The sequence below is a fragment of the Gavia stellata genome, chromosome 11 (assembly GCF_030936135.1).
Source record: "Gavia stellata isolate bGavSte3 chromosome 11, bGavSte3.hap2, whole genome shotgun sequence".
Classification (NCBI taxonomy): Eukaryota; Metazoa; Chordata; class Aves; order Gaviiformes; family Gaviidae; genus Gavia; species Gavia stellata.
Window position 1 is genome coordinate 10,624,368 of NC_082604.1, and position 17,680 is coordinate 10,642,047.

Consider the following 17,680-nt stretch of genomic DNA (forward strand, 5'->3'; position numbering starts at 1 on the left):
GCTTCTATGCAGATTTTTAAAAAAACCAAGCAACTAAGCAATAAATAAGTTTATGATGCTATTAGAACATTTTGGCATGTTTCAGAATTCTGTACAAAAGCATCTCTAAAACCACTAATAGAGAAATGTGATCCTAATCCCCCAGTCTGACCCAACAGTGAAGGTTTATGCAACTCTCTAGATCCCTATCAACAAAGCCTGTAAGTGATCCACTTCCACAAATATGATACAGGATCAGAAACCAAATGTGTTTCCACGCTCATTCCCAGATTTCTTCTAATGGTTGTATTTTAAAAGTGAACTCCACAGTTGTAATACAGTTGCCTTGCTTGTGCCTTCTATTCTTGCAGATTTAAGCAGAAACTAGAGTACTGCTTGTGCTGGTGCTTTGAAAAAAAAAAACCACACCACCCAGGTTCAGAAAAGCTTTCAGAAACAAAATCCCAGTAATTTCAGTAGTGTTTACACCCAGATTCACCAGGATAGTGAGAAGCCAGTGTCCAAAGAGAGGAAATGTGTTAATGTACTCCAGTTTATCTGAACATTACCTTTCTTGGGGAATGGGAGAGAGATCAAGTCTGTTATTGGCAGGAGAGATAGCTGTTTATTAGAAGCCGCTAGTTGGAAAGCTTCCACAAACCGCTGCCCAAATGCTAATGATTCAAAGATGCAACTCGAACACAAACATCTGAACTCAAAGTGTAGCAGAAGTACATCTTGAGGAAATTAGACTAAAATATCAGTGTACATGAAAATGCAATTGTTTCACCAGAAACAAAAAAAGTCTGCAAAGAACTCAAAAGGTCCTTTATTCCACAACACTGCCACAGTGCAGATCAGATACATGCAAGCCCTTTCTTCAACAATGTTTGTCCACCCTATTAAAATCTCCAAGACCAAATAAACAATCACTGTCAGCAATCTATTGCCATTATCACCTGAAGAGCATGACAGCAGCAGGTAAAGCTAGTTAACAGTCCTCAATATACTTCTCAGTGCCTCCCTCCTAAAAGCTAACACTACAGACACCACCTCTTTTGAATAACTTTATCAGCATTCCTTAAATCAAAAGGGGCAAACAGCTAAACTCCAGTAATTTCAGTATTAACGTATAACTTCACACGAAATATTATCATCTCCCTTCCAGTCATGTAGTTCAAAGGGAAGTGCAACATGCTGTCCCTGGGGAGGAACAACGCCATGCATTAATACACTCTGGGGCCAAATGGCTAGAAAGCAGCTTGGCAGAAAAGAACCCGGGGCTCTTGGTGGACATCAAGATGATGACAAGCCAATGGGCCCTTGAGGCAAAAAAGGTTAATGGTATTCTGGGCTGCATTTGAAGGAGTGTTGCCTGCAGGTCGAGGGCTCTACTCAACACTGCTGATACACATGTGGAGTACTGTGTTCAGCTCTGGGCTCCCCAGTACAAGAGACGCATTGACACACTGGAGAGAGTCCAGTGAAGGGCCACTAAGGTAACTGACTGGAGCACCTCTTGTATGAGGAAAGGCTGAGAGAGTCAGGTCTGTTTAGCTTGGAGAACCCTCGGAGGGACCAAATCAACATATATAAATTATATCCAGACAGGACCAGTGGCAATGGGCACAAACTGAAACACAGGGGATTCCCTCTGAACTTCAGGAGAACTTTCTTTACTGTGAGGGTGACCAAGCACTGGCACAGGTTGCCCAGAGAGGTTGCAGAGTCTCCATCCTTTGAGATATTCAAAAGCCACCTGGATATGGTCCTGAGCAACTGGCTCTGCGTGACCCTGCTTGAGTGGAGGGTTGGACAAGATGACCTCCAGAGGTGCCTTCCAACCTCAACCATTCTGTGATTTGGTGCTACACATTACAGCTGTACACCGAGGAAGCCAGAAAACCAGGGCTCCCTCAGTAGGTATGACCTATTAAAATTGCCAGTACCAGTCTTCCAACTGAAATGCATCGCAGGATAACAAAAGTAAGCAACAAAATGCTTGTGGTCACCAGTGGAACCAGGCACTTGTTCCCTAGCTTATACCAACTACAGTCAAAGAACAACACTAAAACTCCCAGATTCATGCAGAACAAACAGATCTACTGCTGGAAATCCAGCTTACTTTGCATAGAAATAAATGCTTTGGGGTGTCATTTCCATTCTATACAATTTAGCTTTTACAACACTGTTTCCTTTGAACGCAACTTCATTTCGTAGTCTTGTCAATTGGCCATTTTGCCCTTAACACTACAGAACCCGCTCCTCTTAGATAACCATGCTTGAAGTGCTGTGAATTGTAAGGAAAGGCAGTTAAGGAGTAAACTGTTAAGAACCTGCTGAATTCTTGACAGTTTACACCAGCTTACTTTTACTGGAAGTAGCTACTTAACCACCTCTTGTTTAAGAAGACTAAGAAAGAAGTGAGGAAGAGGTCATAGATGTCCTACAGAATCTCGTCAGGAGCATCCACAGAGGTTTATCAACCAGCAGAAACAGGAGGCACATGAACTAGTACTCACAAGACTAGTGACTAGACACAGCTTCTCATGCTTCTTACAGAAGAAGTTTCTAGACAAGTTCTATAAAGTTCTCACAAAGATCTCAGACCAAACAGGCCATTATTAATTCTCAGAATTTTTAACAGACTGTAAACACACTTGGAGCACATTTTTACTTTTAAAAAGTCACAAACATTACTACACAGTTTTTCTACAGACTAGCTACAGAATGTTTATCACAATTCTACACACTACCAGGTGAAACAGATCAATCTGGAATTGATTACTGCAGAGCAATGTTTCTCAAAATCTTCAAAAAATGCAACCATCACCTGCCTCATTCCTTTCCATGACATCCTTTAGGTCTAATACCCCAGAGCACTGGAGTTAGAACCGACTGAAATGACAGAATCCAAGTGTTTACACTGTCTACCTTGAAGGAAGTGAGCAGATACCGACAATTAAAGTTAGTTAGCAGCTCTGGGAGTAAACATTTGCACCTAGTAATTGCAGCCTGTTCTCACTCCCCCGTTTCCTATCCCTCAGCAGACAAAACGAGCAGCAGCTGACTGCTGCCACCTAAAACTGCCACCACAGGGGTCCTGACCCACGGTCCAAGAGACAAGGGAGGCTGTCAAGACTAACAGTCTTCACTTCCATTTCAAGGCGGGTCATTCATCAAGATGGTATTAAATAGTCTGTTACACAATAACTCAGCATTCTTAGCCTGGATCCTTCCTTCTGGTTGAAGCTTGGCTGAGGTTATCCAGAAAAGGGCAAGAGCAGCACATGTCCTGCCTCAGAACCTAATCACTACTTGAATTTTTATAAACCCTTCCAATACTCTTAATTTAGAAGACAGGAATTTACAATGACAGAGATATATTGTCTAGTGTTTGCTCCAAGAATATCTCTGAAAAATGGCATATTAAGATCTGGAACTACATATTCTTCAACTACAGAGCAGATAAAATGTACTCCTATTAATGACAAATGGAGAGCTCAATAGTCACACTTCTCTGAATTCTGAAGTTTTCACCACCGTGTAGCAATGAGTGTATCTGGAAGAGGCTGATTGGCTACACCTCACTGCCTAAGAAACGTCGGTATGTCAAGAAGCGAACAACTCTGTAACACACACTCACAAATGAAAACAGCTAAACCCTGAACAACCAAAAACACCAGGCACAAAATTCCACAACAGTGTTATCTGAATAGGTTGACTGTTACACCACAAAACACATGACTGGAAGGTAAGAGAAGGAGCATGAAGAAGTAAGGGGCACCCTGACCTACTGGTGTTCTCCTGCATCTGGACTATTACTCCACTTTGGCCGTCTGCTGAAAGAGCCATAGGGAAGTCACAGCAATGCGCTACCAAAACTGGTCCTAATAACTAAGCTTTTGCTCCTATGTGACCTATAACAATACTGGATCGTCATCTCCAGTTGTTACCCACATCTCCTAGGAGTGTCAGGAAATGCCTACTACACTATTATACTCCCTCAGAGGGTGTGCGTGGTTGTGGGTAATCTATGCCTATAGTTTGCTTATGGCATCTGCCGGTTACCATCTACAACATTAAATACTGACACCATTTTTAATATCTGTGATTTGTTCTTCACTCATCCCTTGACACCCAAACCTTACCCTTGTTTGGGTGGGCAATCTCTACACTAAACTTCTCCTGATTCCTCCTGCAAGCAATATTCATGTCCTGCACTCTATTCCATTCCAGACTCAGAAGATGAGCTGAGTAACCAGTGCTGAGAGTAATCCCACAAAGGCCAAGAGAAAAATCAGCTACAGAATGACCCCAAAAAAGGCTCGAGCCTCTGTAGAATAGGCAGGGCTACACGACAATACTCAGTCAGTAGTAGAAATGCAGGAATTGCAATATCCACCTCTCCTTCCCACCTCTGTCAGGCTTTACTCAGCCAAAGCAAACAGAACATGCAATTATGTCAAAAAAGGGAATCCTCTTTGTCAATTGAAACACCCAAGAACTGCAGGATTTTAGGCAAAACCCTCTCCTTCTCCACTTTGCTTAAATGGGTCCTGCAGCAATGAAAAGCTATTCTGCCAGCGTAGAGCGGAAGAGGTAAGTAGATTAAAAAGTGATTGTTCCTTAAAAGATGGAGTTGTACCTCCTGCGCAATGATTGACAAATTTGGTCTACCTCCAAGACATTGTCTCAGAGCACTGCTGGTCTCATCACAAAATGCGTGCTGCTTTGGGGTGGGGGCTTGAAGAGGAAGGGGTTTGGCTGGTTGGTTTTGATAAGCTTTACAGCAAACTGTAATATCATCCAAGAATTTCCTTTTCTAGTAAACCTAAGGCCCAGGAAAAAAAGATTTGTTCCTCCTCTCAAAAGGTAGCATTTGTCCGCATTATAGATAGACCTGACAGGAGCTTCACCACACAATAGCAATTTAACACTCTATATGAAAAGTTTAAAGCAAGTCTTTAATAGAAAGTGTCATACTGCAGCAACAGTTTTGACATGTTTAGGAGACAGAACAAATTTAAAGAAAGATCAGAGACTCATTTATCTTTCATATTTTAGGAACCGATTCAGAAGAATGAGACTAATCCTGAACTGTCAACATACCTCAGTTATTCTAGATTTCAATTTTTATTCAATATAATTTCTTCATTTTTCCCAAATGCCCCTCCTCAACTTCAGTCTTACAAATCTGTGGAACATAATATCCTGGAATAAAGGGCAAAAAATGAGAAAAAACAACTCATCCCAAACACCTGTTTCATCTGAACTATGACTGTGAACTATGTAAATTTGAGCAACCATCAGTTACTGAATAAACACAAGGCAAAAGATAGTCTAAAACTTTTTGTTTCATTCCTTTTAAAAAAAAATGCAAAACCAATGGAGACAATCTGGAGAGGCAGACAACTAAATCTAAACTGAAATACAAAATTACACAGTGCTGATTCTGCGAACATAGACATCTTTTCATTTACAGACCTTTGCACACTTTCCCAACACTTAACTCATACTAAGTGTTTGTAACTATTAATGAGCAACTATAAGAATGTGTCATATGCACAAAGGCTAAGGCCAACAGTCTTTCTTAGAACGGTTTCACAGCATATCCCAACTGTAAAAGACAACATATTTAGTCAGCAGTAAATAGCAGAAGCGTAGTATGTAACAGCACCTATTTAACTCACAATAAGATCCATGTGTATTCACTACTCTCTAATACCACTGAGACTCTCTGATTTGCCAATTCTTTCTATTTTTCTATTAGAGGTGCAGACTCTTACATGACACATTTAAGTCCGTGGACAAGGCTTACCTATCTTTTTTCCTCTCCTGTAGGTCCGTTAAGGGTAGTCCACAAACCATGTTATACTGTCTAAAAATCAACTTATGGGTTCAATTTGCAATTTATGATGCTCAGCTTACAAAATGCACCTTCAAACAGTCACTCTCATTAATACAGATAAAACCAGAACTCTCATTAATATAGATAAAAGCAGAATATTACCTGTCTGAGTCGGACAGTGAAAAATGAATGATAGCTCACCAGCCTCATTTTTCATTCACTTAGGAGTATATATGGATTCACACAGACCAGTCTTTAAGGTTCTGTATAAAAACCTACGTCAGTAAGTTAAGTAACAACATAGGATAATCAAAGTCAGTAAATATTGTATTTAAGATCACTCATACAAAACTTAACTCTGCTTCTTATGCACTCATCTGTCTTACGATTTATTTTCCGTAAGACTCAAACCCCTTGAAACACACATATGCTTTAGTCAGCAAGGACTGAAGGATGTTATCCTCCAGCAGGGTTGGATACTGGGGAAAAACAAAGAACACAGACCAAAATTAACTTTCAAAGATGCTACTAATTACACTGGGACTTTATCCTAGAATTACATGCTTTGCCCAAAGAGGACAGCAGAATAGCATTATCTGGAAATGAGTAAATTGCCCGCTGCCACAGCGCAAGCTTCTGCCCACCTGCCATCAGGTTATGAAACTAATTTTAAAAAAGTTGTATTTAAAAGATAACAATTAACTGGTTTTGTTCAAGCTTCTAGAAGAACTGAATTGATAAGAGGCTAAATATAGGAAGTTCTAGTTCGAAAGGTAGTTGTCGCTGCTATAGAATGGAAGTGCTTATACAGCCAAAATAGCAACATTGCCTGTACTATTAACCAAAGTCCTTTTAAAAACAATGACATTTCTACAGCACTCATTACTATACTGCCTGAAAATGGAGGAGGATTACAAAACACCTATAATGAAACTACTTATTTCCTAAGGACTCTTTAACCTAACAATAGTAAGGACGAACTGTCTATGCTTCTGAAACTTCTCTTACTAATTCGGAAACTGTTAGAGCTGAAGTCTAGATCTAAGTTTACACTTCAAGACGTCTGATCTTTCATGTTCAACTTTGCAAGGTAACAAGCATTTTCAGACATGAAGTAAGTTTTTGGCTTATTTCAGTAGTTCTATCGATTACTTAAGGTGCAAATACACTTGTGGGGGAAAGAGAATATATCAGGTCAAGATTACTTAATTTAAAAAAAATCCATTCTGAATGAAATTAAGGAATAAATACAGAGCTTTGACATCAAAAAAATCTGCCTACTTCCTCTCTCCTGCCCAAAAGAATAAAGATGAGTATCAGTATTTTGAAGACTAATGAGAAGTTCAGAGTCCTCTTGACTCACTTCAGAAGTAGCAATCCTAAGACAAGTTTCCTCAAATTAAAGTTCTGGAAAAAAAACTGTGAAAGGCTTATGTAACAGCAGGAAATACGTTCCTGAAAGAAATACAATAGCTTTAAGGTTTCTATCCTAAACAAAGTTAGTGTTGAAAGAAAATATTTGAACCTAATTAGAACAGCAGAAATGGAATGAAGAAGACCTGAATTTCTGGGAGTGAATCATCCATCCCTCTCATCTGTCAGCAGGATCCTGGAGGTCTAGAAGGCGCAGGGAGTGACAGGTAGTTCTGCACTTCAAGAGCTTAGCTGTGTGTCCGTAGCTGTCAAACAGGCTCTTGTCAAAGGTGAGATGACAGACAGTGGAAACAGTGGCACAAAATTTTGTAAACTACTGGGCATGCCTTTCCCCATTTACAAACAAGGGCCAGAACCTAAAAATTTCATTCAAGTAATTTATCATTCCACTGCAATAAAATCTTAGAACAGCCAAGGACATGCTTTTCAAAACCTGAGGACGATATGACTACAAGCAAACTACCACAAAGTAAGTTTGACTGCAAATTTCCTCAAAGCAGCTTACTTGGGACAGCTGGCCATGCGTAGGCTCTTAGGCTGCAGTAGAAGGAAGGTGGCTCATTCCTCTTCCACTGGAATTACTTCCAATTTACTAAAGACTTAAGAGCAGAAAGGAAAGTTGTTTGTTTACCTATAATCTAACAAGATTTACTAACAAGGATTAAAAACTGCTGGAACTCTCAAATTTCAATGGTATTTAGGTCCCTGACTCTCTTCATCTCTCTTTAAAACCCAGCTGTGGGACTGCAACATTCCAGATAATGTACAGTAGGTTGTCTTGAAACTGCTGTAACAGACAACGGGCCACTGTCTGCAGAAGCAGCACTATTACACCCCGGCCTGCTACTCATATCACTCCTAACTCTAAACCAACAGAAATATTTCTTTTTTTTTTTTTTAACCTACTTCAAAACGGTTTAAAACTTTGATTCAGTATGCGATCATACTTCTGTATTAAAAACCATCATTGCAACACTACAAAGTAGAAATAAATAGCACTAATTTAATAAGAGGCAAATTCACGGGGGTTTTGGGCAAATCTTTTACATTGATGACTTGTATAATATTAACATTGTAATGACTTTAAAGCGTAACGGAGATGCTGCATGCCTCAATCCCAGTTAAGAACAGTCAGGGGAAAGAGCAATGCTGTTCTGCACATCCATACCTTCTGTAGAAGGCACCGAGTCTCCTCAGGGGTATCATCTCTCCAAGTGAAAAAATCCATTAGTTCATTAACTTCCCAGCCTCAATGACCTGGATTCAGAAAGCTTGCCCGAACCACAAATGGCCCATTCCTCGCCCACTCAACTTCAATGCAAATCCCACAAGAATTACTTCTGGGTTTTTTCAATTAACCTACAAGTAGTTCAATATTTGACAGTTGTTCAAAAATCAACACTATTTAAAGAAGAAATCTGTGAAATACACACCAATTTATACAGACTGTAGACATTTCCTGAAGCCATTTCAAAACAAGGAACACAACAAACGATTTGAGGGGGATGAAGCAAGAAGGGGGGGTATATGTGTGTGTGTGTGTGTGTGAAGGGCCTTTAGAGGCTTGATGACAACTCCTCCTCCATAATGATAACAGCATAACGATTTGAGAACTTTTACAGTAAATAAAAGATAAAATTTTATGGTAAACAGAGGCCAGAGGGTAATTTTTTTCCTCAGCTTACTTTGGGGAGGGGAAGGAAGATACACATTATAAATCACTTGTACAATTTACAGATAATCAATACCGCTGCATGCTGACAATAACCTTTCTCTGGGGGATTTTTGCACCGTATAGTGCATACACCATGATCGGATGCACAAATCATCAGTGCCTGGAAGAACAAGACTAACACTGAAATGAGTGCAACCAAAAAACAAATCCAGAACTACACATAGAAATTATATCCACCTATATAATATAAAAAACAATAGGTCCACTCAGATGCTACCGATACTTTAAAAACTAAAGTACTGCAAAAGTAAAAATTAAGTATTTATTTCAATAAAGGTTCTTCACACACAAAAATGTAAGAAACAGACACACACAGCCTGTACTCAGACTACATGTAGCATAAGAAATGAATGTTATGAATTTTTTATGATATAAGCTAGTCCAATTTTATATCATTCACCTGTGTAATTTAAATTATTGTTGTCTTAATTTATGTTTATTCTTATTAGTATTAAACCAAAAATTGGCATTTCCACAAATGCACCTCATCCATAACCATAAACAAATAAAGCAAGTTATCTGTGTACATTTTGCATACTATTATACCTTATTTAAACTATAAGCAAGACAGTTTCAGGCCTCAAACACTAATTTTATGCACAACTAATTAAAGAATCTAGGCAACTCCACAGCAAGCACCATCCAAATGTAAATATTTATTACAGTTTTGTCCTCCTTGCTGTACTCTGGTATTAAACGCACATTCTTCCTTCCCTAAAATGCATATGTTAAAAACGGCGATACGGAAGTTCTTTTGTTAAGTCATGTAACAGTATTTACTTCTGCTGATATACCAGTACTTGCACCTTCACAAAAGAATCATTAGTGATTTAAAAATTCTACTGGCTTTAACTGAACCTCAGAAAAATAAAATAATCGTATTGTAGAAGTATGTTGGGCCATGCTATAGTTTTCTACTACAGTATTTCCTACTCTTTGTTTCCACAAAAACTGGCTCAGAATCAGAAATACGAGCTCACTTCTTCTCAAGAGTTGTTTTTCCACATGTATAGCTACTAGAAACCAAATATAACATCCAGTGATCATACACACAAGGTCAAAAACCCATTTTGGACTGTAACAGAATCACTGTGCATTTTATGAATGGACTCAATCAAACTATCTTAAGAAAATCTGTCCCAGTCTATCACAAGTGTTTTCACCACATAAAGAGAGATTATGAGACACTGCAGATCAGTCGTGGTAATGAAAATTTAAAAGACCTGCACTAAGACCACCTGACCTGCAGATCAAAGCCAAAGACTTCAGCATACATACTTGAAATTCTGAGAAATGTTGCCACTTATGCCCTGTACACCTGACCAGAGAGATTAAAAAAAGAAACGTTTTGAAAAATGGTAACATTTTTTCTAGAAAAATGTAATTTTATGTTACTATTATTATAACTCTTCATGTAGAATACCAAAAACTCTTGATCAGTTTTATAGCAACTCCTATAAAGCCCTTTTATCTACCACTACCAGAGAAAAATAGTAATTAATAACGCACTACTATACAACACAGGAATGAGGGGGTGGAGAAACCTACCAAGCCATTTGAAAAAACTCAGATTGAATTAGCCAGTATAAAAATCTTAACCGAATGCTAGTGATGTTACTTTATACTCTTGCACAAAAATCAAGCTAATTTCAAATACAGGCAAGATCCATAAACAGCAGTACTCCTTCCAATGCCATGCAGAGGCACTTACTCAAAACTCAGGCCAACTGGAATGATGATTGCTCAGAACTTAAGACCCAATTAACAAGGAAAACCAAGAAAATTTGCAACTGAAGCCTGAACATCTACAGAACACGGGAATTCTAATGAGATTAGGTTAGACCACAACTAAAAGATAATATCTACAGTATGTCAAAAACCCAAAACAAACAAAAAACACCTACAACTATTCAAAGTCTACCCTGAAATTATAGCGTTATCATCTCTTAAAAATTTGAAATGTAATATTATGGCATTCAGTCTGCTCATAGCATCTCATTAAAGAAAATTCTATGAAAACTGGAAGACCTTCATAAGATTAACTGTCCAGTGAACAGCAAGTATTTATATATTTTTCCGTAATTTACACCAAAACAACACATTTTTCCTTCGAATAAGGTAAACAGTGTTTTAGTTTTGTGATCTGTTTTAAACCTACTACAATTTTAGTTGTGAACATTAATATGTTACACTATATGGGTTAATAGCTAAGATGCTCTTATAAATTTGTTTGAGAATACAAAGCAATCAAGATTCACAGAGCCAACCATGTAAAATATTAAGTTAACTAGGTGGTCTTGCAGCACTCAGTGGGTTTACATTATTTTAATCAGAGCTGAAAAAGCCTGCAGTAAACCATCCTCCAATTCTATCCTCATCCCATCCTCCATGTCCCTCCATTCACTCACCAATATAGCATGCATGCTCTAAAGGTTATAAGCCAAAGCAGAAATACACATACTGCTTACATAATCTGAACACTTAAAATTTTAACTGCAGTTCAATGTGTTTTCTATGGTCTATCTGCTGTAAGATGCTCAAGTAAGACAAAATTTACATCAACTTTTTTAATTGATACACCTGCACATTATAGGTTGAAGCACAGATTCAACAAACCTCATCTCAACTTGCATCATCAATTCCCCAAGATTCAAAACAAACCACAGAAGCAGTCAGCATTCCCTGAGAAAAAAAAAAAAGCCTTCTGCCTATACAAAGCCTAAAACAAGTGGCTGTTAGATCTGAGGAGAAAGGACCAATGGCAATGAAAATATGAGCCTTAATACTTTCCCATGGAAGAGTTGAAGCCATTTATTTCTAAGTTTACAGAACTTTCTCTGAGGAATAAGTAACATCAATTGCTAAATGGGGTTGAAACAAAAGGCTGTCTGCCTTTTTGGACAAGACTGGATGAATTGAGAATTTTCTTGGGCACAAGTATTTCAAATAAAATGAATCAGTGAACCTCTTTTATATATGCATATACACACACACATACATATATACGCATACTTGAAAGACTCATTGTAGGACCTCTCTAAATGCTTTCCAGAATTCATAACGTAACCATATAATACTGATCCACCAGAATAGTTCTGAGAACTGGCAAAACACTATTTTGTAGCCTTGCTCTAAACAGGAAGATCGCTCTGCAGGAAATGAAAATTATTAAAAGCACTAAAAAAACCCCCTCAACTATAAAGATCAAACCCAATAACCTACATCGGGTCATGCTGGTTTTCAGAAAGACCTGTCCAACCAATTTTATGGTGACAACTGACACATTGCATTGAAAGAAGGATGAGTTCTTGCAAAAAAAGTTCATGCAACACAGCTTGACGGTACTTGTATAAATTTTGGAAATGAATTCCCAAAATGCTTTCTGAATTCGCACATACTGTTTATTTCTGTAAGAAATGTGCATTTTTTACTTTGTACAACTTTTCCATCAAAACACATTTAAGGCTACTATTTTCCACTACCTAAACAGTCACAACAAAACAGCTCAAATACACTTACAGGAAACATAATTTATGCATGTTAGATCTCTATTATAGACATCACAGCTCTCCAAAAATTTTAAGTGCAAATCTAGCATTCTTTGGCACCACTTTTCACACATCAACTAAATCATCTTAAAATTAGATTTGTTGCAAGCTTGTTTGAGAGCTTTTAAAGTATTCCTTTAGCCAGCATTAACAGGGTCACTGAAAGTTAAGCAATGAGAGCCAATTTGAGACCCTGAGAGTACTTTAAACTAAATCAGGGAAGGGAAGAAAACAACCCCCAACACTTCTCCAAAACAGGTGCAATTAATTCATGTTTTGTTAAAGTATCAAATCTGCATTTTCACATAATGCACATACTGTGTATTCAGCAAAAATACTATTGCACTCCTCCAAATAATGAAAAAAATACTTACAAACTATATCCAACTTACATCACTACAATTGCTCGACATTTCAGAAATTATTTTGTTATTTTTAGTGTCCAACCACAACATATTCCTATTTGTTGCAGTGTGTACAACTTTGAAACACGAAATTTTAAAGATTGCTTAAGAAAAAAGAACCTACACTCACTCAAAAGCCCTCTTACACTATTCCACCTCTCGCTTTAACTCTAACACTACTCTGGATAGACCTTATACAAATATACAACAGCTATATATTATGAAGGTGTTAAAAGCACCATAAGCGGTTATTGAAAGTAGCACAATGGAAGTCTTCTACAGCAGTACATAAGGTTACTTAACTGCAAAAGCTTAACCTCATCAGTTTGTTCTACTGAATATACAGTAAACTTTCATAAAAAATTTATTTCTATTACTCTATCTAGATTTAAAAAAATGCCCAAGTCTGAAGTCTCAAAAAAAAAAATGCATCCTCATCTGGACTACTTCTGATGCAAAGATTATCACTGGTTTTAGGTCAACCCCAACAAGAGAACACAAGAAACTTCTTTTTAGTAAATTAGTTTTTAAATTAGGAAAAGAAATGCATTTTTTTCTATTGTGAACAGAAAAATTGGTTAAATGTATAGAAAACTATTTTCCTCAACTACTTTTGATTGCTCTACAACCCACTTCAGCAAAACAGTACATCCCATACTCAAAGTTATTACCCTTGAGGTAAGAAAAAGCACATCAGAGCACATCCCAGAAGCAGCAAACATTAATGGACTTGGGATGACAGATAATCTCCCACCAATTACAAGAAATAATAATGAAAGAATCTAGACTAAAACTAATTCCAAAACATTAAGATCTCTAAGTACAACGTTAGTGGTTTTCAAATGTTTTGGTCTACTTAATTTCTAGAAAGGTAGAAAAAGAAAACTTTGGAGTAGTAATATTTTGCAAATTAACTGTTTCTCCTTTCCTTTAGCTACTGTAAAATATAACAATAACAAATACAAAAAAAATACTATGAAACCCAGAAAATATTAAAGAGACAGAACGTACATGGTGGGAGTTACCATAACATTGCTATGTTCCAAGAACTGTACCTCTCCAATCTGTCTACTTCTAGTTTAATAAAATAGTAAATAGCTACCTGCATGCAAGAAGCAAACTAATCTAAAACAGGTAGACCTGCTGAGGAAAGATGATCAATAAGAAGACAAATCAAAGCAGCCTAAAAAGTCACCTCTGGAAGCACTCTTAATTCAGAGCTGAAGAGTAGAACCACCAAATTTGAGATAAAAGAGTGAAGATCAGTAGCTGAAGTATGAATAGTACACTTTCTAAATATAGACTCTATCTCCCACAAATATGCAACCTCATTGACATGAATAATCCCACTGCAGTCACTGGCACTAGTTGCAGGACCAAAGCTATACAACCACTTAGGCCTCCACAAAATTTGCGTTAAGATTTTTACATGAACTACGGCTATTGCCTTCTGCAGTTATGAAAAAGAAACCCCTCCAAATCTCTCAATCAGTATACGCTTCTTTTCTATAAATGCTTTATCAACAGGACCGTCAACAAAATGTCTTAGGAAAGAAAATCTGTTGAAGGAAACACCTGAAAAATTGCCGTCAACAGATGTCACCAAACATTTGGGATCTGTAGGCCTTGATGCCTATTTACTTATTGAATTATTTTAGGGAGTTGTTTTTTTTTTTTAAACTTTTAACCTAGACATTCTTTAAGAGCAGCTGAAAAGAAAGACAATGCTAGCAAAAACAGTTTCAGAAGAAAAAAAACCTGATGACACCGTTTAACTTTATGTAAGAGCAGGGCTCTGTAAGAGCCTTCTTCACCCCCCAAACTAATTTCATATGCTTATTTACAAAAGTGGTGAAAAACGTAAAACAAAAACTAAAGTTTACCCCATTGGTAAGTCTGCCTTTGTTGGCTGACCCATATCTACATATTGATGGTTTGAATACATAAATCTGTTTATCAAATTAAAAGACTGCTATTTTTTTGTGTAGTTTGTTATAAAACATATCTATTGTTTTTGTCATGGTTTATTTTTGTACAGGTTTTCCTACTACTTGTTAGTAAAGCCCTGGCCACATTGCAGTAAGTCTTTTTCTTTACTCCTATAATCCAACATGTCCTAACAAAATTGACATTCTTGAAAAAGGCTGTTTAAAGAAATAAATGCAATTTGAAGATCAAAAAACTTTCATCAGCAAAAATTAATAATTTCATAGCTCATTTTTTTATTTTGACTTTTACCACTAAACGCAACAGTCAATGATTAAAAGTAGAGGAAAGAGTAAAAGGAAAACAGTATAAATCAGATTGCTATGATTAAGCCAGCTGCTGAGACTATAAAGAATTCTCTAATTTCATCAGTGAGAGTTTTGATGAAGCAAATATATTGATATATTCCTTGCCAGTGAAATAAGATAAACAGGTATGTCCAGTTTCTCTATAAAGGCAAGGCGCATTAGTTCTACACTACTGCCTACTGGGATCAGACGTAGCATCAAACAGTTAGTGCTAAACTTTAAAAGCCAGTGACTCAACCAAGTATCTTCTATTTAACGTACACACCGGTGAACACACACACTTCCTGGCCATCCTCTGGCATACTGAAGCTTTTCTATTTCTCTCGTTCCTCAACACCATTAATAGCACTGTAGTTGTTACTCTGTTGTAAGCTTTAATTGAACCAACTGTCAAAACAAGCAAGCTTTATGGCAGTGTAAATTAATAATCTGGCTCACTGCCCTCTGTAACTCAAAGGGATGGCATGCTCATGGCTCTACTGAACATGCATGAAAGTTACCTATGCCTAGATGTTTACAGTAACATCTTCTGAACAGCTGGCATTGTGCCACCTAAATCTTATAATCACACGACTTACAGCCTCTTTTATGCACCAGAGGTGAAATAAATTCACCAGGAGGAAACTCTCCAGAAGACATAAATAAATACTGCCCCCCCCCCCCTTCCGGGGTTAACTAATTTTGTTGATGTAGGCGTATAATCTTCGACTCCTTCTTTGAGGCCTTTTCCTTGAAAACAAAGAAAGCAGGCCCCCCTCCCCAATGCCGTACGTGGATTTTCATAATTGATTTGCTTGACTGATGAGGGAGAGGATAACCGCGGGGACCAGTTCCTCCACCTCCCACTCGCCGTGCGGCAGGTAGCACTGCTCCCCCGAGATGCAGCTCCCGCACGTCCATCCCGCCCCGCAACTCGCACGGGGGGTGCCCGAGGTCGCCGGCCACCTGACAGCTCACCCCGCACCGCTCGCACCCGCGGCCCGCTCCGAGGCCGCCTCTGCCCGGGGCCGGCCCGGCTCGCCGCTCCGCGCACACGGCGCGGCTGACAGGGCGGCGAGGCCGCGGGGCCTGCGGGCAGGCGGAGGCCGGGGCCTGGCGCAGCCGCTCAGCCCGGCCTAGGCCCGGTACTCACAGGGAAGGCTCGGATCCGCATCTTGGTGTCCTTCCGGCTGCCCGTCCCCTTGCTCAGGTTCGACATCTTCGGGCCCGGCGGCGGCAGCGCCTCCCGTCCGGAGGGGCGCCGGGGGACGCGCGGCGGGGCGGCAGACCCCGGGAGCGGGACCGGGGGCCGGGCGGGGGAGGCCGCTGGCGACCTTCACTCCAGGCTGCGGCCCCCGGGGCTGCGCGGAGGGCGGGAAGGCCGGGCCGGGCCGGCCCGAGGGGGGGAGCGGCGAGGGAGGCGGCGGCGAGGGGCGAGGCGGCGGCGCAGGCCCCTCGCTCCGGCGGCGGCGCTTCCTTCACCCTCCTCCTCCGCCGCGATGGCGGACAAACATCGCTCAGTGCGCAGGGCCGAGCACCCCCCCTTCCTCTCCCTTCCCTTCCCACCGCCCAGCCAGCAGCCAGCGAGAGACAGATCCGGCCGCGGCGGCGGGCGGGGGCGGTGGCGGCGGGAGGGCCGCGGGGCGGAGCGCCGCCTGCGGGGGGTGAGGCGGGGGTTGCCTCGCCGCTCTCGCGAGGCTTCGGCCGCTCTCGCGAGACGACCGGTCAGCCCCCTCTGCGGCGGGCGGGGCCAGGCGGCTCCGAGCTGTCACCGTCGCGGCGGGCGGAGAGGGGAGGGCGGGCAATGCGCGCGGGAGGAGAGGCCGCCGCTGATTGGCGGAGAGCGACGCGGGGCGGGGCGAAGCCAGGCGGGCGGCACGTCCGGTCGGGGGCGGCGGGGCTGCTGTGGGCCGCGGGCCTGTGCGCAGGGCGCGTGGTGCGGGCCACGGCTGGCTTTATTTGGGGTTTTTTTGGCAGGGTTTCCCGCCCCGTCGATATCCCACTTCTCGGGCTTGTGGCAGATGTTTCATTATGTCAAAGTGCAGGTTTTGGCAGCCATACAGGCAAGCGCGAGCGGGCCTCGCAGCGTTAAGTGCGGCGGGAGCGCTGCTGCAGCCTCACCGGCCTGTGGAAAACGGGGCATCGCCCTGGCCCTGTCCCCAGCCCGACAGCACCTACCCCGTGTTTTGGCTACCTGGTATTAACCTTGCTGTGCACACCTAAGACAGCAAAGGCAGTTTCTTCCTTTTCCTCTTCCTTACCCTTGGAAGTTGCCCGGATGCCAATTCTGCCCCTCTGAATCATGTCACCGGTAGGCATATCCCTCTGCGGAGGCTCACAGCATGGCATGGTGCAAGGCTTTTTTATTTATGTCTTGTGTTTTTGTCGCAATGCATGCCGGAGAGATGAGGGTGCCACCTGAGGCAACACTCGCATGAGCCCAGAGTTAAGTATAG

At 40.7% G+C, this 17,680-nt stretch overlaps 1 protein-coding gene across 2 annotated transcripts in view; it reads right to left on the bottom strand.

Moving 5' to 3' along the window:
• Positions 1–16,471, bottom strand: part of CUL3 (cullin 3) — a 57,582-nt gene extending 41,111 nt beyond the window's left edge. For both annotated transcript variants that reach the window (XM_059822374.1, XM_059822373.1), the window contains exon 1: positions 16,378–16,471. In XM_059822374.1, the coding sequence (XP_059678357.1) occupies positions 16,378–16,443 (66 nt within the window). In that variant the 5' untranslated portion in view covers positions 16,444–16,471. The remainder of the gene's footprint in view (positions 1–16,377) is intronic.
• Between the last annotated feature and the right edge of the window lie 1,209 nt (positions 16,472–17,680).